Consider the following 20,290-nt stretch of genomic DNA (forward strand, 5'->3'; position numbering starts at 1 on the left):
GGGAGTTTGAGGCTTGGCATAAAATGACTTGAAAATTAAAGGATCATTCAATATGGATATGATGGTCATTTGGGCTTATCTCTGAGAAACAAATGGATTCATCTTCATCTGCCTTTCATATCATCAGGGAAAGATACTTTTAGTACCAAAACATTTTCTATGTCTGGCAGCTAACAGGCATCTAACAAATATTAAGTAATGCATTTAAAAAAATTTTTTTATTTTAGATACAGGCAGGGCGTGGTGACTCACTCCTATAATCCCAGCATTTTGGGAGGCCAAGGCAGGCGAATCACTTAAGGTCGGGAGTTTGAGAGCAGCCTGGCCAACATAGTGAAACCCCGTGTCTACTAAAAATACAAAAATTAGCCAGGCGTGGTGGCGGGTGCCTATAATCCCAGCTACTTGGGAGGCTGAGGCAGGAGAATCGTTTGAACCTGGGAGGCAGAGGTTGCGGTGAGCCGAGATCACACCATTGCACTCCAGCCTGGGTGACAGAGCGAGACTCAGTTGCAAAAATAAGTAAATAAATAATAAATTTTAGATATAAAGTATCTCTACCCTGTTTTTCTCAAGGACAAATCTGAGTATTTTGAAAATGTAAAATTATTTAAGGGACCCATGGATAGAATTGTGCTTTCGTAGCAGAGATGCCATTGACAGTGGAGGTTATTGGAAGGGACCAGCATTTTCTTTTTATATTAATGACTAATGAATGAAACATTTCAGGCCAGCAAATGTTTAATGGCTTTCCCAGAACGAGAACTACCCAAAGGAGCAAATAGTTAGGATTTTTATGAATAAGACAAATGTTTGTCCAGTAAAGGTCGACATTCCAGTTACTTGAACTTGAAGTGCTTTTTGTTTTGTTTAGGATAATAGCCACCTGTGGAGAGCTTTTGCGGCATTGTGGGGACTTCGAGCAACAGCTAGCCAACAGGTAGGAGAGAGGAGTCATTGTCCTCTAGACCCTGGGGTTCCTGATCAGCACGAGCTTGGTCTAGTACACAGTACAGCAAGGACAGCATATGGCAGATCTGAAGGCCACAGGGCTGGAGGGCTGTCTGTACCTAGATACAGCGTGTCATGATTGTCATCATTAAACTTTACTGAGCACCTAAAAAGGGCAAGGCTTTGTCCTATTTGGCAGGGGTCACGTAATTTTGGTTTGATATGTTGGTTTCAGCCTAAATGAGGAAACAGTACATCTTGTCTCCAAATTAGGAATGGGCCGGGTTCCGACTGCATGTTTATAAATTAGTTGTTGGGACTGAAAATAAATTTCCATATAGAAATGGTGTGACAAGTGGTGGTGAAGTCCCTTGGGCCAGCCTTCAGGATCGGCGTGAACTTTGGCAGCCTGCCTTCTGGGTCCTGCGTCAAATTCCATGCTGCTGAAGGGCTGTTTGTCGAAGGGGAGTCTCTGGGGTCTGCCCTGGAAAAGCTTGTTCTACTCTCTTCCTCTCATCTCATACCTGCCAGGGCTTTTATGTTGCCCTGAGGTGACCTCCTTCAGACAGTTTTTCCCTTCAAGGGGTTCTGGCTTCCCACATTTCTTTCTTTGTTCCTTTCAATGAAATCTCTCGATTCCCTTGGTATGGCTGATGCCTCTGTTCCTTAGGAGTAAAGGGGAAGAAGTCTGTTTGATATAGTTGTTTGAGGACCAGCAGCAATTCCTTAACCTCCTTCTTGGGTCATTCTTTATTACCCTAAAGTAATCTCTGGGTGATGGAATTTTTAGCAGTGGTACAAAGTGAAATGAAAGCACCACTGTTCCAAAAGTAAGTAGTGGGCTCTAGGAAAATACAGAGGAGCCATAGAAATCTCCCTATATCTCGCCCAAGCTGCCCAGGATGAGAGAAATCTCTCAGATGAGATTTCAGCTCGGCCTTGCTTTACTCAGCCCGTAAATCACAAAATGATTCCTTTCTGCAAATAAGTGATCATAAGAGCTGGGTGGCCAACGTCAATCTTGTCACTGGAGCAGCCCAGCGCGTTCTGACCTGTTGCCTCTGCCACCCGCCTGTTGGTGGGGAGTGGTCCTTGGTAGGAGTCTAGGTGCTGCAGGTGAGATTGATGGGGAGATAAGATAAGCTTTACAGGCGCCTGCCACACACACTGTGCAGCCTTTCAGCCAGGAACACAGATGGTGACTGTCCCTTTCCAGGCTTAGTGCTTCCAGGATGACATCATCTCCTTCAGGAACTCCCTTGGATACACCCAGGCTGTTCTTGACTTGAAGCTCAGCCAGGCTTTCAGCCTCTCTGGGCTGCAAAATACAGCTGAGAGAGGCCCATCTTTTATCTATTGTGTCCCCATTCATGCTCCTAACCAGTCTCTCCTTACCCTTCAGAATGTAATACTTGACTTCATTAACAGATTGAGGAAAATCTGTGTCCTAGGAATTAACCATTTACTTCATTTACATTATTTACACATACTCCATTGTATGCCTGTGGCACTTCAGTTTTATTCACTCCTGAAAGTCACACAATTTCTGTGCTGGGCATTCAGGAGCGAGTAGGAACAACAGCAGCTGCTCCCACTGTATCCTGCTATGAGCCTTTCCCCATAAGGAGAACCATCACAAAAAATCTTGGACTAAAGACAGCTGGTGGTCTCAGAAATGATGGAAAACAAAGAATCGTGAGAAGAAATGGCCAACAAAGAGCACAGACCTTCCTCAGCAACTTGCCCCTACCTCCTGCCCCACCTCCTACCCCACTCACCTCTACCTTCTGCCTCGCTCACCCCCTGCCTCCTGCCCCACTCGCTCCTACCTCCCGCCCCACTCGCCCCCTACCTCCCGCCCCACTCGGCCCCTACCTCCCACCCCACTCGCCGCCTACCTCCCACCCCACTCACCCCTATCTCTCGCCCCACTCACCTCTGTCTCCCACTTTACTTACGCCTACCTCCCTTCCCACTGGGCCACAGCTTCCCTGGGCTCTAAGCTAGGTCTGGGGATATCAGATAATTAGACTCAATCCTTGTCCTCAAAGAGCTTAGAGATTAATGGGAGCATCCAGCATGTGCCAATATGCTGATTGCTGTGCCAAGAGAACGCAATGTGCACAGAGGAGGGAGCATTACAATTCCATTGGTTCCCTCAGCTATGATGAGGTATTGCCCACTTCTCAGCCATGGAACTTGTAAATTTATACTAGATTTCCAAAACCTGACTGTCTCATTGAACAGACCCGGAAGACCTGGTCACCAAAGCCCGGGTCACCCGTCCTTCAACAGTTGTAGAGTTCCTGCCACATACCAGGTGCCGTGCTAGTGCTAGTAATTCACAGATGAAGAACACTCCATGTTTTGTCCTCACCATCCAGTTGGAGGGAAATGAGACAGCATGTGTTAAATGCAGAACAGAAGCAAGAGCCCTTTGGGAGCTCTGCCATTGGTTGATGGGGCGGAGGGCTGAAACCTCCCGGGGTCCCTAAGGCCTCTCCTCTGCCAGGCCTTTCTAATGCCCCTGTGGTGCACTATCTTTGGGAAAAAGCCAAAATCAGATTTGCCTTCTGGGAAGATCATTCTGCTGACCCTTAGGAGGACAGATTAAGTAGAACTTCGAGGACTAGAGGAAGGGAAACCAGTTAGTTGGAAGCCTGCTGCAATCCAGGCAAGAACTAGTGAAGATTAGAAGTAAAGCAATGGCAGAGACAGGCCACAGTTTGACAGATAAGAGACCCAACCAAAGTTACTGGTTGGCTCAAGCAACAGGAAGAATTAACTTGACCTTAATGGCAGAGGCGGGTAGCTGCTTATGTCAGCTGTGGCTCCTGAGGAAGATCCTATCGCTGGGATTTATTTGCAAGTACAGGCATTTCTTGACCAACTCAAGGATCTGTTTTTGAAATAGTGAGTGCATCCTAAAAACTGGTATGTCCAAAGCAATGTTTTCATAAGAAATTACAGTAAAGGAGAAGGCAGGGAATTAGCCACATTTAGGATATGTCTTAATGTGGTTCTCCTAGTTACAAATGTTCATGTAATTCTGTACATATTTAGACGGGTAGGATGGGTGGTAAAGTTGGGCTCAGGAAAACAGGGTGGAGGTTAAGATTCCACTTCCCCAGCAGTACAAGGGGTGGATTATCATATGGAACCTCCTCTAGGCGTTTGTCTTTCTCAAAGAGTTTGGAAAGTGCCAGCCTCAATAGTTCTCTCTGTAACACCTAAACCACAAAAATAAACCTCCCTGTGCCACCGAGCACAAACACCACGCAAGCTCGGCATGTAGGACAGGCGGGTCCCATGGGTAAAGAGGCGTGCAACGAGCTGCTGTCACTGTTCTCCAGGAGCCAGCCAGCTGCTATCCTGCCCGGCGGTCTCTCTGATGGTGGTGCTGGTGGCCCACCCTGGCGTTTGACTGTTCTACACCCTGATGCTCATATAGCAAGAAAAGTCTCCACAGAAGGTGCACAGTGTTCCAGACTAAACTGAGAGCTGCCCCTATGTAGGCTGTTGGTCATATTAGGGAGATGGCGTGTTCTGGCACTGTGAGTGTTAAGCAGGAATAAAAACACTGGGTTTTTAATTGTGCACCTGAGGTCCAGCTCACTCCTCAATGATGAAGGGCATCCTTTCATTGCCTTATAAACTGGACCTTAATTCAGTCTGTCTCATGAAGATATCTTAAAATTTAGTAAGGGCAATCTGACTGCTCCAAGAAGAAAGTTCCGTGCATATAGCTCAGGGTATAATGGTCATTCCTTTCATTACAGAATTTTGTCCACCGCTGGGAAGTATCTGTCTGATTCCTGCAGCCCCCGGAGCCTGGCTGGTTTTCAGGAGAGCATCCTGACAGACAAGAAGAGCTCTGCCAAGAACCCATGGCAAGAATATAATTACCTCCAGAAAGATAACCCTGCTGAATATGCCAGTTTAATGGAAACACTTTATACCCTCAAGGTATGAGGCCAAATAGATGGCATTCTTGCAAATGAAAGGCTTCCTCTCATCACTCCCCCTCTCCCTTTCCAGGATACAGGCGGGCCCTGTGTTTGGCCCTGGGCTGTGATGTACCCTGCTACTACTTCTCTGTCTCATTTATGTTGAGATTTTAAGGAGCTAATATATTAAACTTGAAACCCATTGTGATACAGATGTAGAAGTTAGAAGAGATGCATCTTTATTACTGATAAAAGCCAGGTTAGAGAGTGTGGCTTTAGGCCGGATGCAGTGGCTCACACCTGTAATCCCAGCACTTTGGGAGGCCGAGGTGGGTGGATCACCTGAGGTCAGGAGTTTGAGGCCAGTCTGGCCAACATGGTGAAACCCAGTCTCTACGAAAAATACAAAAATTAGCCAGGTGTGGTGGCATGCACCTGTAGTTCCAGCTACTTGGGAGGCAGTGGTGGGAGAATCACTTGAACCAGGGAGGCACAGGTTACAGTGAGCTAATATGGTGCCACTATACTCCAGCGTGGGTGACAGAGTGAGACTCCATCTCAAAAAAAAAGGAAAAAAGAGAATGTGGGTTTAGATCTGTGGCTAGGGGGACTTGCTGTAATTCACCCCAGAATGAAACTTGTCAGCCAGTCAGGCAGAGCTGGATAGCCCCTGGCCCTATTCAGGGTCAGCCTCCTGAGAGGGAACCAGATGTGTACTGCTCGCAGGCAGGCAGACCTGTAATAGAGGACCCCAACCCAGGATACCAGGAGGAGCAAGAGAAGTCACTCCTCTTTCCCAAGGAAGGAGCCAGGCTGCAGAGTCACCAGGAGTCTACCCAAGTATAAGTGCTTCCACATGGGACCATGAGGACTTGGGGATTGGTGTTCCCTCCTGGTGTTTTTCTTTAAACTCTTAGTTTGCCTGCCATAAAGCTGCCCTTGACTTTGAGCTTTGGGCCCTTGGGGTCCAGGGACAGGAGAACTTCCTAACAAATGGAATGAGTCACACAACTCCCCGGGAGTGGCCTCCAGGGTTATAAGAAGACCATGGACATCCTTTGCAGAACCATCCCCCACCCTCACTGGTCTGGCTTTAACTTCACTCTTGGTGATAGACAGATGAGACATTGCTGTTCCTGGAGCACCAGATGCAGTAGAAAAGAAATTTTTTTTGAGATGGAGTCTCACTCTGTCACCTAGGCTGGAGTGCAGCGGTACGATCTTGGATCACTGCAACCTCCGCCTCCCAGCTGCAAGCATTTCTCCTGCCTCAGCCTCCTGAGTAGCTGGGATTATAGGCATGCGCCACCACACCTGGCTAATTTTTGTATTTTTAGTAGAGACAGGGTTTCACTATATTGGCCAGGCTGGCCTCGAACTCCTGACCTCAGGTGATCTGCCCGTCTCAGCCTCCCAAAGTGCTGGGATTACAGGTGTGAGCCACCCTGCCTGGCCAGATGCAGTAGAAAATTATCCAGGGCCTAGAGCTCTGGAGTGAACTGCACAGGGGGCCTGGACATGTGTGAGGCTTCAGTGCTATTCTCCCAGGGCCTCCCCATCTCTTTGCACCTTGACCCATCAACTGGCTGCATTGAGCTTGACAAACACTTCTTAAAGCAATTCTGTAAACTCATTCATCCATGCTTCTGTGATTAGGTTAAAACAACTCTGTTTATCTTTATTGCTAATCTGATTTATGTCTGTTGTAATCGGTTCATTTATAATAGCAAAACTAAGGTTACACTTTCTATCTCTGTATTTTCTCAGGCTATTTGGAATTCCTTGGGACTCATGGAGGTTGCACATACTCTGGCTTTCAGCCAAGTGTATTTGACCAGACCTCCCCGGGAATTAGGGCTCTGTCCATCACTCTGATTTATATGTGAAGCTTCTGATCTTGCTTCCCCCCTGTTTACTACCTCCTCTATCCCTGAGGGATAGTCACAGGTGAACTTTTCCTAAACTGAGAGTCTGTGAGCTCATGTTAGCCCAAATGCATCAGAATCACCTGGGAAAGTGAATTTAAAATACAGATTCCTGGGCTCCAACCCCAGTGAACTGTGATGCAGTAGTTCTGGGGTGGAGCTTGGGAATCTGTAATTCAGCATGTTCCACAGGGGGGCACAGCCGGGTTTGGGAACCACTATTGCAGAGAACCCCCAATTCTCCTGTGAGTTTTCAAAATGGTTAACTAGCTAATACTTGGGTTGGGTTTCGGGCCTAACAACTGCCTTTTGCATTTTCTTGTCTTAGGAAAAAGGGTCAAGCAATCACAACCTGCTGGCTGCACCTCGAGCAGCGCTGACTCGGCTTAACCAGCAGGCCCACCAGCTGGCTTTCGATTCCGTGTTCCTGCGCATCAAACAACAGCTCTTGCTCATTTCCAAGATGGACGTGAGTTTCCCATTGACCACATCAATTTCCCCCGGGTCCTGCCTCCAACTCAAGCATATTGAGTGTGGGCTTAACCCTCCGTGTTCCAAGAGCTTTGGGAAGATCCCGCTTTAACTCTCCCAAGCCGGAAAGAGCCACTTTCCAATTTCACCTCATTGCTTAGCATGAATTTCTTATCTTTATTGTAGTTACTCTGATACTTTATTTACAGAAGGTTCTCAGGATTATTAAAATTGCTTGATTAACTTTCCCCATTTGGAGCAGCGGAGAAGTAAGAGAGATTATGTGCCCCTTCGTAGGTTAGACCAGGTCAGAAGAGCTAATTGTCTTTTGAGATTGAATTATTTTCACACCACGCGAAACATTTCTGGAGAATTGGTTCTGAAACTTTACTCAGGGGAGTGCCTTATCAGAATGGATCTTGTTTTTTTGAGGGGGCTTTGGAGGGCTCTGTTCCTTTCTTTCCTTGATACCTTTTCTGTTTGGCTGTTTCTACAATCGACTCCCCTTCCTTTCCTCACACCCTCTTCTCTCTTCTAGTTGTCCGAATTATTTTTCAAGGCATTGCCTATTAGTTCTATTTTCTCTACTTGCTGTCTTTTTCTTGCTCCAGATCTTGTTACTTTCCTTTTGGATTATTGGGCGGGACAGTCCCCTGGTTAATGTATCTTACTGACCCTTCAAGGTCATTTGGATTCCAGTTATGGGCCTTTAATAACCAAGAGATCTTTTTACGAAATGACAAGAACTCATCTGGCAATATCAGACGTGCTCTGCTTTCTGCCACCGTCTAGAAAGCCTGCAAGGCTGGGAGTCCAGGGCTCCTGCATGGTCTCAGTCAGGCCTCACCCCCTCACTGGGAGTCAGGATTCCCACCCGTGAAAGGACTCAGTTAAACGACATTATCATGAGGTTCCTTCCACCCTTGAAGTTTGTGATTTTCACTCTTTATGATTTTTCTGTGCAAAATGCCACAAGATCTATTTCAATCAGATTTTGTATTAGTAGCACAGAAGGGGATATAAGGTGGAAGAGAGATGTAGCAGAGTGAGGCGGGTGCCATCACGTGGCTGAGTTATTCCTTCCTCTCTGAGCCTCCGTTTCCTCATCTGTGTGATGGGGATACAGTAATTCTCATATAGATTGGTGAGGATTAAGTAAGATTTTGTATATTGATAGAATTTAGCATCGCACTGGCTACAGAGTAGATATGTAATAAGTGGTAGTTTTCTTCCTTTCTATGATTCTCATTTTTTAGGAAGAATGACTTACTTGATTTTTTAAAAATAAAAATTGTATAGGTATTTATTTTTAGAAACTCAAGCAATACAAGAAAATACACACAAAAAAAATCTAATAAATACCTTCAAGATCCCACCATCGAGAAATAATCAGTGTCAGCAATTTGATGTCCAGCAACCCAGACATCTCTCTCTGCATGCCTATACATGTTAAAGGCTGAGTGGCCATCAGTAGATAGATCTATAGGAAGAAGTGGAATTATACTATAGTGCTTTTTTTAAGAAAAATAAGATATGCACAATATAATTTTATTTGAATTTAACCAGAAAAAAAGAGACACTAAATGAAAGCAAAGGAATTATTGAACTTGAGAGATTTTTCTTTTCTTTTTTTCTTTTTTTTTTTTTTTTGAGACTGAGCCTCACTCTGTCACCCAGGCTGGAGTGCAGTGTCATGATCTTGGCTCACTACAACCTCTGCCTCCTGGGTTCAAGTGATCCTCCTGCCTCAGCCTCCCGAGTAGCTGGGACTACAGGCACCTGCCACCACTCCGGGCTAGTTTTTGTACTTTTTGGTAGAGACGGGGTTTCGCCAGGTTGCCCAGGCTGGTCTTGAACTCCTGATCTCAAGTGATCCACCCACCTTGGACTCCCAAAGTGTTGGGATTACAGGCATGAGCCACCAAGCCTGCTGGAGATTTTTTTTTCTTCTCCACAAAAGATACTCATTTCCCAGAAGCTCTCTCCAAGGTTATGAAAAAAAGATTATGAAAACTATAAAGAGATTGGAGTTGCCACTGCTTTTTGTTAATCCTGTTTCCGTTGCAGACAGATACTGATACGTATGATCCACTGAAAGACGAGGGGATTAGCTTTCCTTGTCTCTCTCCTGTCCCCTCCCCGGCCTCCAGATTGGGTTGTTTGTATTATTTTTATTTTGTCAAAGCTGACGGTACTGACTTTCTGTTCTGAAACCTCAGTGCTTCCCGGTTTAGTTCTACATTTAAACAGGGCTGGTGCTTCCCCCGTCCTTTTCCCCCTACTTCTGCATTCCAGAGTTCATTATGATGGAGTTCCTGGGTGTTTGGTCCTACCTTCTCGTTCCAGCTTCACCGCAGCACCGCGGGCCCTTGGGAATGGGTGCAGGTGGCTTTGGAGATTAGGAGGAGTGCTCCGAGAGCGCCAGCACACAATACCAAGGCAAACATTCTGGCCTTAAGGATTTGAAAATTAAACCCTGGTCATCAAATGTTTGTTTTCAGCATTTGCTGGTAAATTCTATTGCCCTTTTATATTCCAAGACTACAAACCAACGCTATATTTGATTTCAAAATAGATTATTGAAGTTTACCTATTTTACCTGGTGACAGATGGATAGAAAAGCTCATTTGAAGGATGCTTTAAATAAATTTTGAACAATTAAAAAATGACCTGCAGCATTTCCCTATTGCCCTCAAGTGACATTCTCTGCTGCTTTCCCTCCCCCCGCCTTTTTTTTTTTTTTGAGACAAAGTCTCACTCTGTTGCCCAGGCTGGAGTGCAGTGGTGTGATCTCCACTCACTGCAACCTCCGCCTCCTGGGTTCAGACACTTCTCACGCCTCAGCCTCCCGAGTATCTGGGACTACAGGCGAGCGTCACCACACCCGGCTAATTTTTGTATTTTTAGTAGAGATGGGGTTTCACCATGTTGGCCAGGCTGGTCTCAAACTCCTGGCTTCAGGTGATCTGCCCGCCTCAGCCTCTCAAAGTGTTGGGATTACAGGTGTGAGCCACCGCACCCAGCCCTCTGCTGCTTTTTAAGCACCCCCTATTTCAAGCCACTCTGTCTTGCCCTTCTTCCAAACTTCTTTCCCACTCTGGCTGTTCTTTCCTTCTCTCCTCCGCCTGTTCATGTTTTGAACAGGCTCCTCCTGCCTCCTCTCTGAGGCCTTTCCTGGGGCCTCCAGGCTGCAGTCCCTGGGATGGATGACGGCAGTGCTTGTCTTCACCGTGCACATCAGTACCTGCTGTTGGTCTCCTGGAAGCAATTGCTTCTCCCCACACTCTGCTTCCCAGCCGGTCAACATCTCGGCTCCCTGCTGCACTCCTTTGCCTACAAACCACCAAGGATTGCTGTCCTTTCCTTTTCTCTGTGTCCTCCACCTGTTTCCACAGGGGGTTCTCATCTCTGTTTATGAGCTTTCCATCTGCCCCCCACCCCAGTTTTCTGCAGAGCTGCTGTATTTACCTTCACAAACTTTGTTTTGGTTTTATCTCTCCTCATTCAAAACCCTCCCCAGGGTAAGTTTGATTGTCTGTTTTTAGAAACCTTTTCACGCATACACAGTAGGGAGAAGAGTATAAGGAACTCCATATACTCATCACCTGCTCCAACCATGATCCACTCCTAGCCATCCTGTTTCATACATACCCCCTCATCTGAAATAGGACTCTAAAAATAATCACAGTACCACAATCAACCCTAAAAAAGAAAAAGAAAAGGAATTCCTAATGTCATCAGTGTTCAAATTTCCAGTTGTTTTATAAATGGCATAATTTATTTTAACTCTTTGAGTCAGGATCTAGGATCCAGGATCCTGCACATTGAGATTTATTGGGATGTCTTTTGTGTCTTTTTTGAATGGTAAGTTTCCTCTCTCTCTCTCTTTTTCCCTTACAATTTACTTGTTGAAGGTAAAGCCTTTACTTAGCCTGGTGTCTAAAGCTGTTGCCTTCTCCCTCCAGCCTCTTTCTGCCTGTGTGTACCACATACATCCTATGGCCAGCCGCTTCTCTAATCGCCCTGAGCTCTTGCTCCTTGCCTCCAATACTGAGAGCTCTAGAAGTGGGGGGCAGCACTCATGTGTCTGCAGGGGGAAGAGGGGAGGGCCCAGAACAGGATGGGAGGTGTGGGGGTGTACAGGGTGGGAGTATGTAGGGGGGCCTTGCTTCCCCAAGTAGCTCCCTTCTAGAGAGCAAGGAGCAAATCTTAGATTTCTTTGTCTCTTCTCTGCAAAGCCTAGCACAAGACACTGAACATCCTGGTTACTTGGTAAATGTGGATGGTTGGCATGTGCCTTCTTGGTGGATTGGGAGTTAGCTGGAAAAAAAAGTAGGCTCTTTTGAGACAAAAGAGCATTCTCAGGCAAGAACAAAGAGTCTAGAAAACTGTAGGACAGGGTTGGGGGCACCTGGGGTGGGGAAGAAAAGAGCTCATTTACATCAAAGAAAATGAGACCAAATCGAGTGGGCGCTAGAGAGCGTGGGGAGGGCTGCCGAGGCTGAGCCTGGGCTGGGAGCCCGGGGTGGACATGGTCATTCCTTTCCCGGAATGCTACTTAAAGGATCAGGCAACCGGATCCGACATCAGGTGGCTGCAGGCAGCAGTTCCTACATGACCGCCGGAGTCACTCCCAGAATTCAGCCAGAAAGGGCCTTGTTTTCCAGGCTGGCTTTAGAGTGGCTCAGTTTGGAAGTAAGAAGTGAGATTTCTGTGTGAAGGTGTGCCACGCTGAAGTCTGTGAGCACATGTGCACGGGTCCTTTCCCCAACTCTGTACAGACTGCTGGGAAGACTCCCAGAGCAACACGGAAGACGTGTTCACTCCAAATGGCAAGAAACACATGTTGGTGCCGAGGTTCTCCTCACACAGGGGGACCCCAGAGAGGCCAGAGGGGCAGCTGTTGGGGTTTGGAAGGCCATCCCATCCCCGTCCCTCTGAGTTCTGATCAATTGAGAAACAGATCCAGAAGGTGGTGAGAAATAAAGCAGCAGCTGTAGTTGAGGTAAAGCAGTATTGCCAATGAGGCTTGGCTCTTCCTGCAGCCAGAGAGGCTTCTTAGGCCTCCCTCCCAGATAAGGGATTGACACGTGGCCTCTGTGGGGGACCTCAGGGAGCCCTGTTCTCCTTAGTGTGCTAAGGACCCATAAAGTAGTGAGGCTGCCTGCACCCAGCACCTCTCTACACAGTGGCCCCGCTACGCAGAGAAACTTGGACCAAAAATATCCGACTTTCTCCTGTCACAATCTCAGCGAGATAAATAAAAGGGATCAGTTCCCACCCCACAGTTCAGCCAATGTGGCAGTTCCTATTTGATGGATCTGCAGGAATGCAGAGAGAGAAACCATTGCCTCTGTTTGGCGGGCTTCCAGGTGAAGCTTTAAAGAAGAGAAGCCCCTGCCTGCTGAGTGGTGGAGGCTCCAAAGGTCAGTTCTGACCAAAGACAGTGCCTCTGCAGAAGGCCACATTCTTCTTTGTATATTTCTGGGTGGTGTCTTCACTGCTGCCTGGCTGCTAGGTACTGATTGTGTCCTCTCCTTCCACCCCTAGAGCTGGAACACGGCTGGCATCGGAGAAACCCTCACGGATGACCTGCCTGCCTTTAGTCTCACCCCTCTCGAGTACATCAGCAACGTAAGAACTTCTGTGTGCTTCTCCAGGGTAGTCCAAGCCTTTCAGACCTTCCTTGTCTTTTGATTCTTGCCCTTATAGATAGTCACTTCCTCATAGGTGTTATCTGACCCTTTTGGATAGCCGGTGCTTTCGGGCAGTCTGCACCCAGATCCTGGACTTTAAGAAGATGCAGCAGAGCCACATGGTGATTCCAGACCCCGGCACATTCTCACCCCTTCACCATCTCCCTGTATGAGATGGCCAGTACCTAAGGGTGCCAGAGTTGAGAGTCTCATAGGAAATTCTGACTTGGGAAGTCAAGAGGCAGGTGGCCACATTCTTCTCTGTGGCTTTCAGAAGAGTAGTGTGTGTTTGTGGTTGTGAATTCAAATTCAGGCAGCTTTTAGTGATCACCTACTATGTGCCAGGCTCTGTGTGGAGTGCTTTCATGTTTAACTTCATAGGGACTGAATATTAAAAGAGAACAGAATAAACCATGCAGGGGAGTGGGGGCACGTGGAGTCCTTGCTGCCCTCCCCATTCACCCCTGGGAATTGACAGTCACCCATACACCTGCATACGGCCTTTCTTTCCATTCCTTCCTGCAGTCTAGCTCAGGTGCTCTTAAATGTCAGTGCACACAGGAAACACTATAGAGGAGTAATATGTGCCAAACCACACTCACCTCACACAATGGGAGATTTCTGGGATTTTTCAAGGTGATTTCTGCCTTACGCTCTTGCCTTAGAATCCAACCCCTATGTGTAAGTTGTGACTCTGCTGAAATAATTAGAAAGGAATTTAAAAAGTATTATAAATATTAGGCTGGGCCTGGTGGCTCATGCTTATAGTCACAGCAGTTTGGGAGGTGGAGGCAAGAGAATTGCTTGAGCCCAAAAGTTTGAAACCAGTCTGGGCAACATAGGGAGACCCCGCCTCTACAAAAAAGTAAAAAATTATCCAGGCATGGTGGTGTGTCCTGTGGTCCCAGCTACTTGGGGTGCTGAGGTGGGAGGATTGCTTGAGCCCAGGAGGTCAAGGCTGCAGTGAGCTGTGATTGCACCACTGCACTCCAGCCTGGGCGACACAGCAACCCCCTGCCTCAGGAAAAAAAAAAAAAAAGTACATGTTGTATAATTGCAAGAAGTGCATGGCAGTCCCACTGCCAGGCAGTGAGGTGGCTGGCTCTCTGCTCTCTGTTCATTTGGGGCAATATCAAGTTTAAAACAACAGTCATTTCCCTTCTGTTTCCCAGGGCACCTGATACCCTCTACTGATGAAACTGTTAAGATGTGGATTGGTCTTTACAACCCATGGGAATCATCTGATTTTATTTTTATTTATGTATTTATTTATTATTGAGATAGAGTCTCGCTGTGTCACCCAGGCTGGAGTGCAGTGGCGCTGTCTTGGTTTACTGCAACTTTCACCTCCTGGATTCAAGTGATTCTCCTGCCTCAGCCTTCTGAGTAGCTGGAATTACAGGCACTCACCACCACACCTGGCTAATTTTTGTATTTTTGGTAGAGACGGGGTTTCACCATGTTGACCAGGCTGGTCTCAAACTCCTGACCTCAAGTGATCCGCCCACCTTGGCCTCCCAAGTGCTGAGTTTATAGGCATGAGCCGCCGTGCCTGGCTGAATGATCTGATTTTAGAACGGAGATAGTATGCTTGCAATCTATATTGATTCAGAAAATGATGATGCTGGAAGGGACCTGAGAGGCTACCAAGTTGATTCTAAGGTTGAAGAAACTGGGGTCTAGAAAGGGAAGGAGGGCTAGGAGGAGTTTCCAGGCCTGGGCCCTTCCCTGCCTGCTGCTGTCCTCCTGGGTTGTGTGGAGGCTGATGACCTGAACCCAGGAAAGGGACACCTAATTGAACACGTACTGTGTGCAAGGACAATGCCAGGTTGCTTAGTGGCTGGGCCAGATCATGTCTGTGCGACGGGTGTGGCAGCCCTCCTTCACAGTGGGAGTAGGGCTGGGAGGAAGCAGCGACTTACCCAGTGGCTGCTCTGTTAGGACACCAGCTGCTTTACGTGCATAGCACACGTATTAATTCTACCCTCACCACAACCTTTTGAAGTAATATGAGGTCATCCTCATTTCAGCAATGATGATCCAAGGTCCTGACAGATTAAGTTGCCCAGGTTCTCACAGTGGTAGAGCCAGAACTCCAACCCAAGTCTGTCTGACCTCAAAATTTTTCATTTTTCCCAAGTCACTGAGTTAACCCAACTAGAATATCAAGAAATATTGATTGCATATGTGAGAAGAGTAGACAAATATCCACAGGTGGGGTGATAAGCAGCCCTTTCCATATTGATTTCCAAAGAGTGAATAGAGACAAGACCCCTGAGAGAAACCTGCACCGTGAGATCCATCTAGGAACCCCAGCAATCCCTAAAGTCTAAGGCTAATTGATTGAAGTTAGAGGTGTCAGATTGTTGAAATTTTTCACCTAAATGATACTTTGCCTTGTTGGTGAAAGCCCTCACCCACACAGAATCATGTGAGCATTGTAAAGAGATGAAATAGGAGAAAATGCTTTGAAATTTAAAAACAACGTATATGCAAGGTAAAGCTGAGTCTGTGCACTTAGCCAAAAGCTTATGGCTACAGATGAAAGGTATACCAAATATAGGAGTATGTCTGGGGTCTTTGTATATAGTAGGTGTTCAGGAAGGGCTTGTTAAGAGGAATTATTATAGTGTGGAGAAATTCCAACACCAGAAATCAGCATCCTTCTCTTCCCCTAGCCTTGGGGAGAAATGATGAATTTGTTAACACTTTAAGCTGAAATTTACAGTAGTTGTTATTAGTGAGGTAAGTGGCCACTTGCTTACTTTGGGTGAAAGATTATGCTGAGTACATCAAAGAAAAAAATGATTTATTTTACCGTCTGTGTATCTCTTACAAAGGGACACCAGGCCGGGCGTGGTGGCTCGCGCCTGTAATCCTAGCACTTTGGGAGGCCGAGGCGGGCAGATCACCTGAGGTCAGGAGTTGGAGACCAGCCTGGCCAACGTGGTGAAGCCCTGTCTCTACTGAAAATACAAAAAAAATTAACCAGGTGTGGTGGTAGGCACTTGTAATCCCAGCTACTTGGGAGGCTGAGGCAGGAGAATCGCTTGAACCCAGGAGGCGGAGGTTGCAGTGAGCCGAGATTACACCATTGCACTCCAGCCTGGGCAACAAGAGCAAAACTCTGTCTCAAAAAAAAAAAAAGAAAGGGACACCAAACTAATCATGAATGTTTACACTCACACAGCCAAACCATATTGAATGTTTGGAAACAAGGGCATGATCATCCTGTAGTTCTCTGGGCTGGGTAGATTTTCGAGTCTCTGTTAACTTCTGGACACCACACCCTGAAAGGAGCCCGCTGTTACGTAGACATGTGTGAGGCCAGATTGAGAAGATCTTGCTTTGATAGTCCCCTGACTTTTAGCTTACAGAATTAATTATCAGTGGCAGGAATGTCATGGAATGAATATGTAGCCGGAAAAAAAAAAACAACAATAGGCTCAAAGACCTTTTAAAAACATATATTATCTTTTTGAAACCTGAAAAGTCAGCCCCCTTATTTTGAAACAAAACGTATACTTAACCTTAATGAATGATAATAGAAATAGGAAACGAATGAATGAATGAATGATAAAACAATGAATGATAATGGAAATAGGAAATAGTGGTCTGAAATACGCTCTTGGCATCACATGGGTATCTGACAAACACATAACCAAGACTGCTAATTGTGGGCATGTCCTAAATGTCTTTTAGGACAATTGCAAATGACCTTTTGCAATTCCCCACCAGCCAGGGTTTTGTCTATCTTTAGTTTCAAGAGTTTATATTATGAAAACAATATAGTTTTTTCTTCAAATTAATTTATAGTTATAAATGGCTTTTTTTCCAAACAGAATTCCTTTCTTCTTCTGGTTAAATTATCTAGGAGGGAGAGAATCAGATCCAAATCCAGAAGACAGGATTTTTTTTTTTTTTTTTTTTGAGAGAGAGTCTCTCTCTTTTTAGACAGAGTCTGCCCAGGCTGCAGTGCAATGGCGTTATCTCGGCTCACTGCAACCTCCGCCCCCGCCGAGTTCGAGTGATTTTCCTGCCTCAGCCTCCCGAGTAGCTGGGATTACAGGCGCCTGCCACCATGCCCGGCTAATTTGTGTACTTTTAGTAGGACGGGGCTTCACCATGTTGGCCAGGCTGGTCTTGAACTCCTGACCTCAGGTGATCCATCCGCCTCGGCCTCCCAAAGTGCTGGGATTACAGGCATGAGCCACTGCGTCAGGCCTCAGAAGACAGGATTTGAATTCTTGCTTGGGCCCACACTTTCTGACACTAGTATCTTACTGGTTTTTCACCTATGAATAGTAGTAATACTTTTATATTTACAGAGTGCTTCAAATTTTACAAAGCATTTTGATATCCATTAGTTCATTTGAGATAGAGATTGTGTTGAATGCATTTCAAAAATACTGGGGCCATTATAAGAAGCATGAATCGATAATCTATATGCAAACTACCAGTGATTCTTCTTTAGGGTACTGCCATAACAAGCATCACCACATACTAGAAAGATCAGACTTGGGATCACCCGAGGTCTAGCAATTTTGTCTCTCTGCCTTTACACAAATGTACCCATAAAGTAATAACCTGTAAATATCAATGTCAGGCTAACAGCACTTTCTTTTGTTTCAGATCGGGCAGTACATCATGTCCCTCCCCCTGAATCTTGAGCCATTTGTGACTCAGGAGGACTCTGCCTTAGAGTTGGCATTGCACGCTGGAAAGCTGCCATTTCCTCCTGAGCAGGGTGAGCGGGGATCATTTCTGGAGATGTTACAAGTCCAGTTGTCAGTTTCCAGGGTAGAAACCCCAGATGACACCTTATCCTTGGGCTCATTTGTCACCAAGCCCTGTTTTGTTTTGTTTTGTTTTTTTAAACCTTCTAACTTGTACTTTTTGTACAGATGCTGTATCTATAACAATATCACAACTTGAAAAAATCTATAACCACATCCCACTGTGGAACATGCTGATATTTCCACTTTCGCTTGTGCCCTCTGGCTCTGCTCTGTAAGCAGATGGTATTTTGTGTGTAACTTTATATTCTGTATTATTATTATTATTATTATTATTATTGTTATTACTGAGACAGAGTCTTGCTGTGTCACCCAGGCTGGAGTGTTGTGGCATGATCTCGACTCACTGCAACCTCCGCCTCCCGGGTTCAAGCAATTCTCTTGCCTTAGCCTCCTGAGTAGCTGGGCCTACAGGCACGCACCACCACGCCTGGCTAAGTTTTGTATTTTTAGCAGAGACGGGGTTTCGCCATGTTGGCCAGGCTGGTGTCGAACTTCTGACCTCAAATGATCCGCCCACCTCAGCCTCCCAAAATGCTGGGATTACAGGCATGAGCTACTGCACCTGGCCCTAAGATGTAACTGTTCTCGGTTTCCTGTGTTTCCTGTTGAGACCGGAAGCTTCCTGGCACTTTGGTGCATTCAAGCAACTACTGCAGGCCAGGTCACCCAGCAGGTTCTGCGTTTTCCTTGGTGACCTCCTTTTCTTTTTAGGGGATGAATTGCCCGAGCTGGACAACATGGCTGACAACTGGCTGGGCTCGATCGCCAGAGCCACGATGCAGACCTACTGCGATGCGATCCTGCAGATCCCTGAGCTGAGCCCGCACTCTGCCAAGCAGCTGGCCACCGACATCGGTGGGTCCTCAGGGGACAGGCGGTGGCAGGGACAACTCTTGCCCGCTGCATCTGTCAGTTTCTCCTTTGCCCTCCAGGAATCTCATCCCAAGTCTCCCCTTAGCTTCAGCTGTGGATTTGGCTCTGAAGCTGGTTGCAAATTCAGATTCTGCAGGCCCCGCCCCAGAGATTCTGACTTAGCAAGGCCGGGTTGAAGCTCAGACATCTGTGTTTTCAAAGAGGACTTGAGAACCATTGAGGGGAGCTTCGGTGAGATAAGCCTCAGCGAGTCCTACAGCCTGGCCCCACCTGGCCTGCTCCATTTGTACCATAATTCCCAACCCGTGTTTAATGAGCTCTTACTGCATACCAGGCATGCCTGGCGCTGCACCAAACACTCGCACCCATCATCTTATGAAATTCCAAACTCCCTTATGAGGTGGGTGCTCTCTTCTCCACCATGCCGATAGGGAACAGAGGCCCAGGGCAGTTGCATAACAAGGCTACGTGGCCAGGGTCACTCTGTGGTCTCCATCCAGATAGCATCCTGCCTCCCAAGTCAGTGGGCGTGTCCCCTCTGCTCCTGCCTGCCCTCTTCACTGGAGGGCCTCACTGCCCAGGTGTGCTCTGAGCGTGGGGCTACTGCTGGCAGGTGGCAGGGAATCTCCCCAGTCTCTTGATGCCATTCCATGCTCTTTAGCTTAACACAGCTCTTGGGGTGGTCAGGAGAGTGGGTGGTAGAAACCTGAAAGATCAGCTCCCTGGGGACCCAGCCAGAGCTTCGTCCTCAGTGACCACAGGGCTGAGCCAGGCTCAGCCAGCTTCTGGCTTTTGTTTTGCAGAAGAAGAACTAGAAGGGAGGTGCTTTTCTCCAGGTCCCAGAGCTGTTAGTGATGGAGCTAGGCCTGGGATCCAGCTGTCCTGAGTTCCTGACCCCTGCTCATTTCATAGTCAGCTCTCAGCACTTACCAGAGGCGCAGGCAGCCTTTTGGCTGTTTCCCATCAGAGAAAGATGAGAGAATTCAGATGCGTGTTGGTGTTCCCTGTTAGTACAGGCAGCAGCAGGGGAAGAACTGGAACTAGTGAGTGGAGTGAGATCTAGGGATCGCCCCTCAGTTTAGTTGTTCTTGTTATTCCTCCCTGTTAAGCTCCCCCTGCAGATTCATTTCTTCACTCATTCAGCATTGCTCCAGTATCTGTGGGCCAGCTGTAGTTCTAGGAGATAGAGACAACAGAGCTTTAGGCAGCTCCCATGCTTACTGAGCTTACATTGTAAGGATGTGAGGTTAGGGGCAGGGAAGGTAAGGCTAGTATATGAAACTGACAGGGTATAAGGCGATAGAGTTGGTGAGGTCTGTGGCAAAGTATGTGCACCTGAAAGACATTCAAATTAAGCATGAGCACAAACAGAAAAAAAACCACTGCAAACCAAAGAAAAGTGTCCTAGTAGACTGTGGGCCCGCTGTTTGTAGCTCTTGGCTGACAGTCAAGTGAAGCACACGGTTTTATGGATAAACTTGTAAAGGAGTAGGTGCCCGCCTGGCGGCACCTTTGCTGGGAAACAGCTCTTCCTGAGTCAGCCAGGACAGAGTAGGCACCTCCTCCCTGCCCTGCCCTGCCCTGAGTTGAGCCTCAAAAAGAAAACACAGGGGGCTGGGCACCGTGGC

At 47.0% G+C, this 20,290-nt stretch overlaps 1 protein-coding gene across 1 annotated transcript in view; it reads left to right on the top strand.

The window, feature by feature from the left end:
* Positions 1–20,290, top strand: part of COG7 (component of oligomeric golgi complex 7) — a 66,036-nt gene that overhangs the window by 43,806 nt on the left and 1,940 nt on the right. Inside the window, exons 11-16 of the mRNA XM_033217754.1 lie at positions 875–940; positions 4,731–4,917; positions 7,152–7,292; positions 12,845–12,928; positions 17,623–17,737; positions 18,501–18,644. Coding sequence (XP_033073645.1) covers positions 875–940; positions 4,731–4,917; positions 7,152–7,292; positions 12,845–12,928; positions 17,623–17,737; positions 18,501–18,644 — 737 coding nt within the window. The remainder of the gene's footprint in view (positions 1–874; positions 941–4,730; positions 4,918–7,151; positions 7,293–12,844; positions 12,929–17,622; positions 17,738–18,500; positions 18,645–20,290) is intronic.

This window comes from Trachypithecus francoisi, unplaced genomic scaffold, assembly GCF_009764315.1.
Source record: "Trachypithecus francoisi isolate TF-2019V2 unplaced genomic scaffold, Tfra_2.0 Lachesis_group10, whole genome shotgun sequence".
NCBI classification, from domain to species: domain Eukaryota; kingdom Metazoa; phylum Chordata; class Mammalia; order Primates; family Cercopithecidae; genus Trachypithecus; species Trachypithecus francoisi.